Consider the following 13,573-nt stretch of genomic DNA (forward strand, 5'->3'; position numbering starts at 1 on the left):
TATTAAATATATTTAAATGAACTGCCATAGTTTCCAGCCTGCACAATGCTACTCTGTTATTGGAGAGGAGATCACGTGACTAGATCATGTGACAGTGAGTGGCTGAACTAACATGGCTTCTTCGTGAACACCGACAACTTGCCGAAAAGAAGAGGATGCGTTTATGCATTGTTTTATGTTTATGATTATTTGAGCCAGGAACTCCGCAATCATGGTATAATCACTTCGTTTTCTCCGGGTGTTAAGTAATTAATTAACGCGTTTATGTACCGTTGTCCTCCATAATGCTCCATTCCTTACAGATTAGTGTGATTCTGTCGCTATTAGCGACAGTTGATCGATAATGAAGAAAGGATTCACAGTGACCGTGACAATGAAGGTCTTACAGCAAAATAAACCCTTGTGACATTATCCTTTGTTGTTGACAGAAAATGAATCTGCGTGTCCAGTTGCAATGCAAGAATCTACACGAATACCTCAAAGAGTTGAGTCCAGAGATTCTGGACAGGTTGTACAACCATCCAGCCACATGTCTGGCTGTCTTCAGGTGAGTACATGCAATAGAGGTTTAACTTGTCTTATAGATATTGTGTGTACATATTTGAGTCAAAAAGCTGCATTACTCCAGAAAGCTCATCATGCCACATTTCTGTTTTGATTTGTTTAGGGAGCTGCCCTCCTTGGCAAAGAATTATGTGATGCGTATGCTGTTCTTAGATCAGCCTCTCCCACAGGCAGCAGTGGCTTTGTGGGTGAAAAAGGACAGCCAGAAGTGAGTCGATTACCTCAAGTCGTCATGCCAACTACACAAAGCGACCCAATTGGGCCTTAACGGGTCCATTTGGTTCCACTTCCTTATCACTGATTATTTTACTGTATACATGTAACATTTACCCAGCGGACAATTTCCATGTTCCCATGTAGCCTAATAACCACAGATCCTTGAGCTATATTTGTGGTAGTGACTGGTACACAGTCAGACATAACAAGCAGCAGAAAATAATTCTGCAGCTTCAGCACCAGAATTGCAATTGATGTTACTGTGACAGCTTGAGCGTACTTGATTAATTACATTTCCCTGTAGGTTTCAAGTACTGTTGCTTTGCCCCCCCCCCCCCCTGGTAGCTTTACAAAAGCTCCATCACTACATTTCAGTGGCACATCAACATAAAGATGAGTTTTGAGAGCAGTTTGTCCATCTCATCAAGGACAGAATTCTCCATCCATTTAGCGATTATACGGTCAACTTTTATGTTTTATTCAATCTCAGTCATACTGTAAGTTCTCAACCACATACCAACTGCATTGGGTACGGTACCTTCAATGTAGCTACAGCTACTTTTACATATTTGCACTGTAGCTAGCTAGTTGTTTTGAAAGGGAGCTTTTAGTGCAGCTCAGTACATTTTTATAAGAGTGCTACATTTGTAAAGTAGCTTGCTCAACACTGCTGTTAATGTGTAGTAACAACAACATTTATGCCTCTCCCTCTGACCTTTTCAACATCAGGGACCATGATGAGTGTGTCTCAGTTCTGTCAGGTCTACGACTCTGGCACAGTCAGCAGTTGCAGGGTGGTCTACAGGGACATGTTCTAAACCCAATATTCAAAGACAACCTGAGGATAGCACTGCTTGGGGGGTAAGTTAGTTCCACATTAGCTCACAACATGCATTTTGAATAACATAAGAATAAGAACATAAGAAAAATGATCTGCAGTCTAAACTATACTTTGCCAGCAACCATCTGCACTGTTGTACGGGTAAGTATAAATCACTTTCAACTCTACAGTTAGTGCACTGCTCTCTCTACATGCACAGAGGCAAAGCGTGGTCGGATGAGGGTAGCAGTCTGGGCCCTGATCGTCATGCACGTGATGTTGAGAGTTTGGACCGCTATGCCATGGAACGCTGGGAGGTGATACTGCACTTCATGGTGGGCTCTCCAAGCGCCGCCGTCAGCCAGGACCTGGCCCAGCTGCTCATACAAGCAGGCCTCATGAGAAGGTAACTGTTTTTTCACATTTGGTTCCTTTAAGCCTCTTAAGTGGACTCTGCTATTATTTGTGCATACGTGAACACTCCAAAAAACTCAGACCCCTCTGTAACAAATCGTAGTGAGACCTCCCCGGGAGGTGGTCTGTGTTCACTTCTAGTCCGCGTTGCAGTTGGCTAAACCTGTGCATTGTGCTGGCAGGATCACTTCACCCTGTGCAATTGTATTTTAGCCCTCTAGGCTTGCTGCAGATATACTGCCGGTGTCAACCCTAAAATTAAAAAAAATATATATATATTAAAAATGTATTATTGTGAACAGTAAGAGTTGTCGGGAGAAGTTGACCAGAAAGAAAACAGAGTTCTCTTTCAAATGAACTTTACACTGTACAATATCAATGCAAAGATACCTTTGGGGCTTTTCTGCCTTTATTTGGATAGTACAGTGAAGAATGACAGGAAACGGGGAGTGGCACACAGCAAAGACCGTCAGGCATTAGAGCCTATATGTGGTATGCACCTTAACAGCATCGGCACCCCTTCAAAGATTGATTTAATTGTGTTTTTGGCCTTGATCATTGGAACATAATTTGTTTAATACGATTGTTTAATTAGGCTTTGTAAACAAAAAATGCTATTTGTCCTGCGCAGCTAGGACAAAAAATATACAAATCCTATTAATGAAATGCGGTATGCTAAGAAATGACTGACAATACCAATAGTACCTATAATTAATATAAATAACGTAATATGCCCAAAACAGGTTATATATATACTTACTAATTTTATGCTTAAAACATTTAATAGAGACAATTGAAGATCTAAAAGCTTGCAATCTTCTATTTTCTCTATTTTAAAAAAAAGATTATGAACATGTTTATCTTTTGCCATAAATGTCCAGAATATGGATGCCATGTTGAATATAGTTAAAAGAGCATGCACAGCTACGTGGAAATAATGACGCAAATGCAACATTTTTGTTCATTTAATTCAGCAGTTTCTTTATTGCGATCAGGCAATTATGTGTCACGCTCTGAGAACTTCCGACAAGAACATTTCTTTTGCTTGAGGAACAGTTCTTGATGGCAAGCCTTACTGTCGTGAGTTTAACCACTTGAACCCTAGCATCCTATTCTCTAGGAACATTTGGCAAAAATAGCCGATCTAGGGAAGAAAGAGCGGACAAAGTACAGAGCCGACCCCAATCAAGTTTACTAGTAAAGAGGGTTCAAGTGTTAATTGAGCTTCCCTCTCTTTCCTAGTGAGCCAGGAGACGCCCCATGTATCACCTCTGCTGGTTTTCAGTTTCTCCTCCTGGACACGGCCTCTCAGCTTTGGTATTTCACCCTTCAGTACCTCAAGACTGCAGAGGTAACGGTCTAATAATTACAATATTTAATTGATTTGATTTTTTTTATTCAAGGGAGTAGTCTGTGTCTGTAGTCCCCACCCCCGCCACCACCACACTAATTTATAGTCTACATGTCACACTTTTGCAGAGAGGATGTGTGTAATCTAGAGATAGCAATAGCATAAAACAGTAAATAGACACACTAATTAATAGTGTGCTGCTATCAAACTACAACCTGGGGCTATTAATTACTTTGCTGCAAATTGTGTGCTGCTAAATTGTTATGCAGCATATTATTTAATTTGCTCCAAAGCAGAAATATAAATGGATTGGGATAATTACAACAGCTCTGAAATTGGACAGGTCTGATAGAAAGTGCAGCAAGTAGGGCACAGTAAATTTTCTTTTATAGATTACGACAGATTGTAAGCTTTCAACTGATGACATACATTGAAATCTGAAAATAGTTGAAGAAGATATACTCATTTGAGTGTTCTTAGAATGAATCAATAAGTTGGGGGGGGGGGGGGGCTCAGCAATTTCTAGTTTAAGGATTATCATTTTGTGATCCTTTAGGATCTGGTGTTTGTTATATTGAGTGTATTCTTCAACATTTAAACATGTTTAATGGGATAAATCGATCATGTGGCATCAGACGTCTATGGCATATATGTATGACTGCAATTGACAGCAATTTCTAGTTTAAGGATTATCATTTTGTGATCCTTTAGGATCTGGTGTTTGTTATATTGAGTGTAATCTTCAACATTTAAACTTGTTTAATGTGATAAATCGATCATGTGGCATCAGACGTCTATGGCATACATGTATGACTCTAAATTTGGGCTCAGTTTCAGCCCGATCCGAGCCTGATTGACTTCCATTATAAAATGTAAGTTAGATATTTCAGAAGGTAGGTACTTATTTGTCCTACTGGCATTGTGCATTCAAAGTTTGGTGCTAATTGGTACAGTGGTTAGTGAGATTAGCTCCAGACACTCACAGACAGACACACACTCTAGCCATATCGAGTTCAAGTTTGCCTACTTGTAACACATTTTATCAGACCCTGTCACCCATCAGAATATCTTTCAGTTTCAACCTACAAGACACAATGTGGTTCAAATCAGTGATGAACTCGACAGGAAAGTCATCCAGAGAAGTTACTAAATAATTGAATCTGAAGATCTGAAGATCTGACAAAGACAATTATCAATGAGCTGAAATCTCTAGTCAGTAGTCGGTGTCAATTAATCATGTCCATCCTTGTCTTGACCTTGTACGAATATATTCCCATGTTCTATTCCTTTTTATCTTCCAGTCACGAGGTATGGACCTTGTTGAGATCCTGTCATTTTTATTCCAGCTAAGTTTCTCCACCCTTGGCAGAGTGAGTGCAAGCTGGGTTTCTAATATTTGATTCTCACAACGTAGCTCATGTGCTTTCTCAAAAGCAACCACAAAATCAATGTCATAATTCAAGTTCCAAAAATGTATGCTGGGTTTTTTATTTCTTTTTCTCACTATTGATCGTGCCTTGCTTCATGTGTCAGGATTATTCTGTTGAGGGGATGAGCGAGTCGTTGCTCACTTTCCTGCAGCACCTGCGGGAGTTTGGCCTTGTCTTCCAGAGGAAGGTGAGGAGTTAAGGAGGGAACAAAAAACACTGCCGACTAAAAGAATCACTGCAAAAAAGAAAGTGAAGCGCCACCTCCCCTGTGTCCTCGTCTCATCTCTAATGCATCTCTGCATGCACTTGTTTCTCCCCAGAGGAAGTCGAGGAGGTACTATCCCACCAGACTGGCAATCACGCTGGCTGCAGGAGTCACTACCAACGCTTCAGCTTCAATGGGTGCCACCCTGGGGACTGGAGATACAGGTTTTATTGTGGTAGAAACCAACTACCGCATCTATGCGTACACAGGTACGTGATGGTGATAGACTTTTAGCCTTTAGAAAGATGTACTTTTTTTTGTTGTTGTTGTAGCCACAGTGGAAAGGTCAGATTTTTACTTGGATGCATTTCTGTCTCCTCTAACAGACTCGGAACTACAGATAGCTCTGGTTGCTCTTTTTAGTGAAATGCTATACCGCTTCTCTAACGTGGTTGTGGCTCATGTCACCAGGGAGTCGGTGCAGCAGGCCATAGCCAATGGCATCACTGCACAACAGGTACTTAGTCACCTCACTCAACAGCAAACCATGATTACCAAGAAAGAGCCATTTTAAAGAGGGGAAAAAGCAATGTAGCGGGCCAAGGCTAGATTCTGTTACACTGCAATGCAATTTTCTACAGAGATTGAGGTTTCTTCAAAAGCAGGTGTTAAAAGGCATTCGTATTTTAATAATAGTATTGTCGGTTTTGTATACAATCAGCTTGGTATTATGAATGCTCTACTGTTTGTAGATCAGTGGTTAAAAACTTTGTCTGGACAAACAAAAACGTTTCATTTACAAATGTTGTGTTCCCAAGTCTACGAATGCCTTTTTGTTGTGAAATACTGGGTATTTGTATTACCGTGGTTTATTCGAATGATCTAGTATTTAAACACTTAAGCCCTATTTACTTACTTGGTCATAAGACGAATGGAGAAAATAGCTGATCTACAAGCTCACAACGCATCTTTAGTTACTTCTCATTATTTGGTGTCAAAATTGCGAATACTATTGCATATTTATGTCTGTAGCACAGAATCACGGACAGGCATTGCTTTGTTTGTTTGAGAGGTGCATTAGAAAGGCTGAGAACCACTTGTGGAGATAACATTAGATTAGCTGATCAGGCATCTCATCTCGTCTTTTCTCATAGATAATCCACTTTCTAAGGACCAGAGCACACCCTGTTATGCTCAAACAGGTACGTCAAAGATTTGGATTGTGCTGGTTTTCATCTCCATTTACAGGCCTTTTCACACTGTCCTAATTATAGTAAACACAATACCCGACTGTCGTCTGTCGTCACACTGTCTTTACCCTCTTTTTTTTTTTTTTATCCAACAGACCCCAGTTCTGCCCCCAACTATAACAGATCAGATACGATTGTGGGAGCTGGAGAGAGATCGGCTACAGTTCTCTGAAGGTGTGTGTGTGTGTACTTTTGTTCATAATGCAATTTCATTCATGGAAAGCAGCTTTTCATCTTTTCATGTACAAATTCCAAAACTGCTATTTTTCAGGAATTGGAAGAAAATAACCTGTGTTCCAATGTAGTTATTATTTAGTCACAAGCTCTTGTTAATGTGTTTCTTTTGTTATATATTTATAAAACCCACAGACATAACCTATTTCAATCCTGCATCCCTATTTTGGGCATGTCATTATAGATGAAAATCTAAAAACAATTTGAATAGTGAAATTAGCTACTTGACAGGGTATCAATTTATGATAAAAGATTAACTATGGAGAGCAATGAGCAATTAAATATGGAGAGCAATGTGTATATGTATATACACGCGCGCACTCACACACTAAAATAAACCCTGAACCTTAAATCGTGTCCTCCCGCATTCTGTGGGCTTTGGGGAGATGCAGAGTTGATTGATTTCTCAGGGCTTCATTTGTCCTGCCTCAAGGTTATGACTGACAGGAGGCCTCTCTCTGTAGACGGCACTCGAGTCAATACAGCAGAATTGTAACCCTTGCTCTCTGATATGCTCTAAAAGTGTAACTGAGTGGATGTGTATTGATGTTGCGCTGCCCTTTAACCTCATTTCTTAACCGCCTTATTTCTGTGTTGATTGACCTCTCTCACCTGTTTGTTTTCTCACAGGAGTGCTGTATAACCAGTTCCTCTCACAGGCAGATTTTGAGGTTTTGCGGGACAGAGCACAGGTTTGTTTTTTCATTGTACCCCAGGTAAAGCTGCAATCTGTAAGATTTATGTTCTGCCCAAGATCTTAACCTGTCTACGGCTGAGCAAAGACGGAAAGCTTGTTTGGGCAAGGGAGACATTATACTTTGAGCTTCATGCAATAGCTCTTGGAAACCAGTAGTGGTCCTACCTAACCACATGATCAGACTTTCTCAATAGAAGAGCTGGCAGACTACCTCCAACCACCGCAGTTGTGTGTTGTTATATTGATTAAAATAACAAACTTGTGGATTGCAGCTTTAACTACTTTCAAACTGGAGTCTCTTTTTTGTGCATGTCATAGGTGAAAATATTCAAAATATTTTTTTAAAACAGTGAAAATAGAACATCTGCAAGCACACAACGCGTTGTGTTGGGAGTTTGTAGATGGCCTATTTTAGAATGTTTTCATCATACCATCGTACAACAAAGTTTAAAATAGAGCTTAAGTGGTTAAATCCCTAACTAGAGGTTCAGGCCGCTACGCAGCCCTCATATCTAGAGTTCGTGCCGATATGCAGCCCTCACACCTACACCGCACCGCCAATCCGACTGATATGCCCATATATGGAGATCTCTGTATCTGTCGGTCCTTGTCCCCTTCATGCTCATCTATGTAGATCTCTGTATCTGTCAGTCTGTGTCCCTTTTATGCCCATATATGGAGATCTATGTATCTGTCAGTCCTTGTCCCTTTTATGCCCATATATGGAGATACCTGATGATGAAGGACATGCTGATAGGCCCTCCCTTAAGCCAATTTTAATATAGGATAAACCAGATGTTAAACCAATGCTTTTTGTCTGAAACGTGTTCCTCCTAACTAGCCCTTGGCTTCATCTTTTCCAACGTTTTCAAACATAACCTTTATGTGGTGCTCACTTTGCTCATTGAATCACATCATAAATCCCAATCCTTAACAACTTGTACGGATAAAAACATCTGTGAAATTCATGTGACCTTATGCCTAATTCAGTGGATTCACTCTTATGCCTACTTCAAAAAGTGATGTGGCAGTTTAGTGGCAACTAAACTGTTAACAACTTGAAAATGTGTCATGGCAAGTGACATGACATGTCGCACAATACTTTTCCGCATGGAACATGAACTAGACATGTTGCAGCTGCTCAATTAACCTACAGACCCCTAATCAGACCATATCCACTCTGACATAATGCAATGCAGGCATGCCCGCTCATGCAGGTTGCAAAATAACCCGTCTGCTCATAAGAAGTGATGAACAAGAAGTTGCGTGTAAAGAATGCATTACATGAAACTTTTGGCTTCAGTTTGCCTCCCAATAATTAATGAATATAATTAATAATATTAATTTGGTCCCCACTACTTTTTTTGTCCACTGCATTTACCCATCATATATGGGGGCGGCAGTGGCTCAGGGGTAGAGTGGCCGGGTAGTGTGAACTGGAAAACCGCAAGGTTCCCAGTTCGATCCCGGGCTGGGGGGCTCCCCTAGAGTTAGTGTCGAAGTGTCCTTGAGCAAGACGCTGAACCCCTAATTGCTCCCGATGAGCAGGCTGGTGCCTTGCATGGTTTCCTCCGCCATCGGTGTATGAATGTGTGTGTGAATGGGTTAATGGCACAATCAATGTAAAGCGCTTCGGATAGAAGCGCTATATAAATGCACCATTTACCATTTACCATTTACCATATAACTACTAGAAGCAGTGAGCACTATTAGTACAGCACGGGGAGCAGTTAGGGGTTAAGTGTCTTGTTCAGGGACACATACACCAGGGCCAGGATGCGAACGATTTTCCCCAGGCGGCGCCTCTACCCACTCAGCTACGGTTGCCCCAATGTGTAGTAAGCAGGCTTAGAACATGTAATGTGACCTCTCCTTTAATATACTCCTTGGTTTCTGTTATGTGTAAGCGATTCCCAATACTGTCGTCTTCAAAAACCCAGCCCCAATCGATGTGATTCGATGAGATGCTCAAGGCCATCAGCTTCATGGTGCAGGCACTTTCTCTCCTAGCGGCTCGCTCAGGCGTGAACCAAAAAGAGCACTCCTCACAACAACTGGTTTGGGAATCGCTTGCATGCAACCTGTATGCACGCACAGTCTCAATGTTTGTGTACAAATAATTGATCTATTGACCTTTCTGTTCCCCAGGGCCTGGGTTGTCTGGTGTGGCAGAATGTTCATAACAGGGTGATGGTGGTGTCACCGCAGGGACACAGTGAAGTCAAGAGGTTCTGGAAGCGACAGAAGTCTCACACATAATAGGAGCACAGGGGAGGGAGAAAGAAAGAATGAGCAATAATTTCACATTGACCGACTATTATCCTGGATGAGTTGATTTTTTCAAATTGACTGAATCCAGAGATTTCCCGTCAGAGTTGTTCTGTGACAACGCAGCAAGATACAAAAGAAAATGGCTTGGGACTGTTAAGAGAAGTCACAATTGTTTTGTATTTCTTTCCTAAAATGTTATATCTGTGTATTTTGGATTAAATGCATAAAACAAATTGAATTTTATACATCTACAGTATTTTCCTTAACTTTAAAAATGTGATTGTGACTTGAATTATGGTTTTAGTTGCATTAAGCAAGGACTATAAAATGTTTTGTATGAACATTCAATTTTTTAACACTGAAATTAGTAATTAGTTACCACACTAACATGAAAACCTTTTCTGCTTTTTTTTGCATCCTGACTGAGATAATAGCAGGTAGATTATGCAATTTTCAAGGGTAAATTATGGTCAAAACAGCATAAACACAGATAGTGAGAATGGACCATGGTTACCATAACTAACTGTGTTTATGTCATTTGTACCAAGTTGTAGCAGATCTACAAGCTCACAATGCGTCACATTGTGACGCATGAGCTTGTAGATCTGCTATTTTAGTATAAATAAGGCATTACCATCCAAGCCCCATGGCAATAGTCTCTCCACCTTCCACAATTATAAGGTTCTGTATTGTCCTACTGGCTGATGTGGATGCACCACAGGACACAGTACAGGCTCAAGATGTTGGAATCTATTTGTAACCGCCCCTTGGAAATGAATCTTCCACCCCGAAGTTCCAGACGAATATGTACGCAATATCTAGCCATGCCAGGCTAGTTGGCGCAAACCGCAAATAATAAAAACAGTGATGAAGGTACACTAACTGCTTGACCATTTGGCCAGGTATTCATCGTGATGGCATGGAACTCATAACAGTATCTGAAAGACCTCCTCCAGGAGCTGAAGGACCCATGCCCTATGTGCTTACAGCAGATGATCAACATCTTGTAGACACTATACAGGGCCAACGGCCACAAGATTCACAACATCAGGCAGGTTGGCAGGAACCAACCTCATCAACCTCAAAGTCATCACCTGCCCCCCTCTTCCTCCCCCCATTATCTTGTATACCTGTGTGCCTTGTTAGGAACTGGCAAGGAGCCTGAGAATTAAAAAATAGTTTAATCGAATTATCTTTCTATCTGGATAAAAGTTATACATTTGCTTACCAATGTGCTACTCTTTACAATCATCAGAAATAGAAAAGTACAAAAAATTATAAGTACAAAAAATAGCACAATACAATATTTACAATAGTTTAAATAACTGTTATTTAGAGTTAGTTATTTTAAATAACTGTTCATTAATTAGCCTGTATGGACAGAAAAAAAGGCTAATCCTGATGATAATCCTCAAACTCTGCCTGTGTAATCATTCTCATAATCTCTATTTTCACATTTGCTTTTTTATAAGGGGCTAAACGTTTAAGTGCAGGAACTAAACTCAGCACAAAATGTTCGTCCTCATCGAGAGACTTGTTTGCAATAGCTCTGAGTGCTTGATCATCATGGTCTAAAGGCGTTTGGTAATCAAACTCTTGTTCCACTTTTCTTTTCACCCCCTTTCCTTTACTGGTGGGAGGGCCGAGTTGACGGACAAGGGTTTCCACCGCCTGGGAAAGAGGTGTCGATGGTAGTTCAGCAGATGAGTCTCGCTCCTCCACCTAAGTGAACACCACAAAAACAAAGAACAAGAACACAGCTCATATTAGCCATATGTTCTACTGTTAATGACAATTAAGCCTAAATCGCTTGCATAAATTCACCTGCAATCAGTTTCCCACAGTAACAATGGCTACACACTATACAGTAAAATCCTCAGTGTTAAATAAACTCTGAGATTGAGAGAGTGCAATTCAAATAGAACCAAATGTACATACACAACACTACATTGTGTGTGTGTGTGCGTGTGTGTGTGCGTGCGTGCGTGCGTGCGTGCGTGCGTGCGTGCGTGCGTGTTTTGGGGGGCAGGGGCTTGGAGTCCCATCAAGGTTTATTGTAACTCAAGAGAGTGAACGATTGGACACTTGTAATGTACACAATACACACGTTATTAACCCACCATCTCTTTAACGCAGTTGCCGTCCGTTTCTCCGTGTTTCACATAGTTATTGAGCCAGGACAGTGATGTCAGTATCCACTTGCCCCTCCCACGGTGGTCTCCATGGCGACCTTTCCTCTTGGCCTTCACGTAGCGGTCCCTCATGCTCTTCCACGTTTTGCGCACGTGCTTCTCGTCGCTCTCCTCGAGCGTCTGTGCGATCTCCTTCCACGAGTTGTTCGCCATCTGGCCGTCCGTGTAGTCGCGCACGGACCTGTCATTAGGCCTGTCATAATTATTACATAATCGTCTAATTGCAATTATTTGAGATAATCGCAATTATTTTTGCATAACCGTCATAATCGTTTCCACTTTGAAAAATGTTCACACATTTTCAAATATAAAAAAATAATAATAATAAAATATAAATATATATAAATAAATAAAAAAAAGAAGAAATAGCAGATCAGCTATTTCTGCAATTTTGCAATGTAATTATTAAATATAAATATGTCAATAACTTCTTTGTATATTTCAGTTATTTGTCATATCTGCCATGTGCAATTTTGTATTACGAGTTATAGAAATTAAAATTGTATTCATATGTTCCAATGTTCAATGCCAAACACACAATTAAATCGTTAATCGCAATTATTTGAGTGACTATTAATCTTCATGTAAAATGTAATAATGGTGACAGACAGCCCTACCTGTCATACAGGTGCCGGTATTTGCGCACCTCCTCGCACACGCGCTCTTCAAAGCTCGTCGTCATGCTTAATTAAATGCTCTGGTGTTTTTCGCTTTCTTTTTGTTTAGTTATTTATTAGTTATTTCAGTCAAATTCTTTGCCGCGTCGTTTTGAAGGAGCTGGACGAGGAAACTCCGCGAGAACAGCCAATAATTCACGGCAGACTTGCCTCGCGCACTGGTCTCGCGTCTCCTTAAATAAATAATAAGGATCTAAGGATCTTCATAAACTCCTGCTGGCCTATAAGCGCTTCAAACAATGTTCGCGTGAATCAGTTTAACGTGATTTAAAGGAGAGATTTGCCGTAAATAATGCAAGTTTCTCAAAGCATACACGATCAACTGCCATACGAGTTTATACTTCCATGAATCCCATCATGCTCTGCGCAGCGTGCGCGGCCGCGCGAGTCACCGCGCGCCGCGCCCCGCCAGACTAGGATCGGTTACTTTCTGTTAGGTTACGTATCCGGTCCACACAGAACCAGCGGATACGGAAATAGACTGCGTCTGTCTATTCATGTGTTTTCTTGGAAATTACCGGATACAGTTTTTAGAGTAGGCGGGCTCTTAAACTACTACTTGCTTAAAACTCGGAATAGAAACCAGGCTTTCATGCCTGGTGGTGACGTGACGCGAGGTTACGTCCCGAAGCCGCGATGCAGCGGCAAGGCACTTGCAGCCGCACGCGCGCGCTGCGACCCGCCAACAGGACCAAACCAGTGGTACTCACATTTTTTACTTAAATCAATACTGCAATGTAGAAATACTCTAACCTTTTACTCAAAATTGACTTGAGTAAAACTACAAAAGTATTGGTACAAAATGTACTTAAAGTACCAAAAGTAGAAAGTACTCATTAAGCAGAATGTCCCATTTCACAATTTTTCAAATATATGAAATGTATAAAAAGCTTTTGAAAATAGCACATCGACAAGCTCACAAGCATTGTGAGCTTGTATCGGCTATTTTCAAATGGGCTAAAGTGGGTAATGTATGTTATTGTTTTGTAATAATAATCAAAATCTACAAAGTAACTAAAGTTTTCAAATAATTGTAGTGGAGTAAAAGTACTGAAAATTGGAAATACTCCAGTAAAAAAACTGTACTCAATATCAGTACTTGAGTAAATGTACTTGCCACTGACTGACATCTCAAAACTTAAAAAAAAAATTGTCTGTATATACTGTACAGCATTAAAAACTGAATTAATTCAGATGTGCACAAAGATTTTAGTAAAATCTTTATATTTATATTAGTTTACATTATAGCCAA

General features: G+C 40.5%; 2 protein-coding genes across 2 annotated transcripts; one reads left to right on the plus strand and one right to left on the minus strand.

Annotated features, from left to right (window-relative positions):
- Positions 1-77: 77 nt before the first annotated feature.
- gtf2h4 (general transcription factor IIH, polypeptide 4) lies at positions 78-9,697 on the plus strand. Its single transcript, XM_084080600.1, has 14 exons — positions 78-214; positions 429-547; positions 668-772; positions 1,510-1,641; positions 1,821-2,006; positions 3,257-3,365; positions 4,667-4,735; positions 4,899-4,982; positions 5,116-5,269; positions 5,387-5,517; positions 6,155-6,202; positions 6,346-6,424; positions 7,115-7,176; positions 9,330-9,697. The coding sequence occupies exons 1-14, from the start codon at positions 212-214 to the stop codon at positions 9,438-9,440; spliced, it is 1,392 nt and encodes a 463-aa protein (XP_083936726.1). The 5' UTR covers positions 78-211; the 3' UTR covers positions 9,441-9,697.
- Positions 9,698-10,827: 1,130 nt separating this feature from the next.
- Positions 10,828-12,648, minus strand: LOC311062215 (uncharacterized protein). Its single transcript, XM_084081085.1, has 3 exons — positions 12,262-12,648; positions 11,573-11,825; positions 10,828-11,174 (listed from the first exon to the last, which is right to left on the minus strand). Exons 1-3 carry the CDS (start codon positions 12,324-12,326, stop codon positions 10,845-10,847), a joined length of 648 nt encoding a protein of 215 aa, XP_083937211.1. The 5' UTR covers positions 12,327-12,648; the 3' UTR covers positions 10,828-10,844.
- Positions 12,649-13,573: the final 925 nt, after the last annotated feature.

This window comes from Gymnoscopelus microlampas (genome assembly GCF_963454915.1).
Source record: "Gymnoscopelus microlampas genome assembly, chromosome: 15".
NCBI classification, from domain to species: domain Eukaryota; kingdom Metazoa; phylum Chordata; class Actinopteri; order Myctophiformes; family Myctophidae; genus Gymnoscopelus; species Gymnoscopelus microlampas.

Excerpts from the sequence above, each read along its gene's own strand:
- gtf2h4 (XM_084080600.1), top strand. Across the intron at positions 2,007-3,256 it reads CAAGCAGGCCTCATGAGAAG|TGAGCCAGGAGACGCCCCAT; the intron begins GTAACTGTTTTT and ends TCTCTTTCCTAG. Across the intron at positions 4,983-5,115 it reads GCCTTGTCTTCCAGAGGAAG|AGGAAGTCGAGGAGGTACTA; the intron begins GTGAGGAGTTAA and ends GTTTCTCCCCAG.
- LOC311062215 (XM_084081085.1), bottom strand. The coding sequence starts at position 12,326 with ATGACGACGAGCTTTGAAGAGCGCGTGTGCGAGGAGGTGCGCAAATAC. Across the intron at positions 11,826-12,261 it reads TACCGGCACCTGTATGACAG|GTCCGTGCGCGACTACACGG; the intron begins GTAGGGCTGTCT and ends GCCTAATGACAG. Across the intron at positions 11,175-11,572 it reads GCAACTGCGTTAAAGAGATG|GTGGAGGAGCGAGACTCATC; the intron begins GTGGGTTAATAA and ends GTGTTCACTTAG.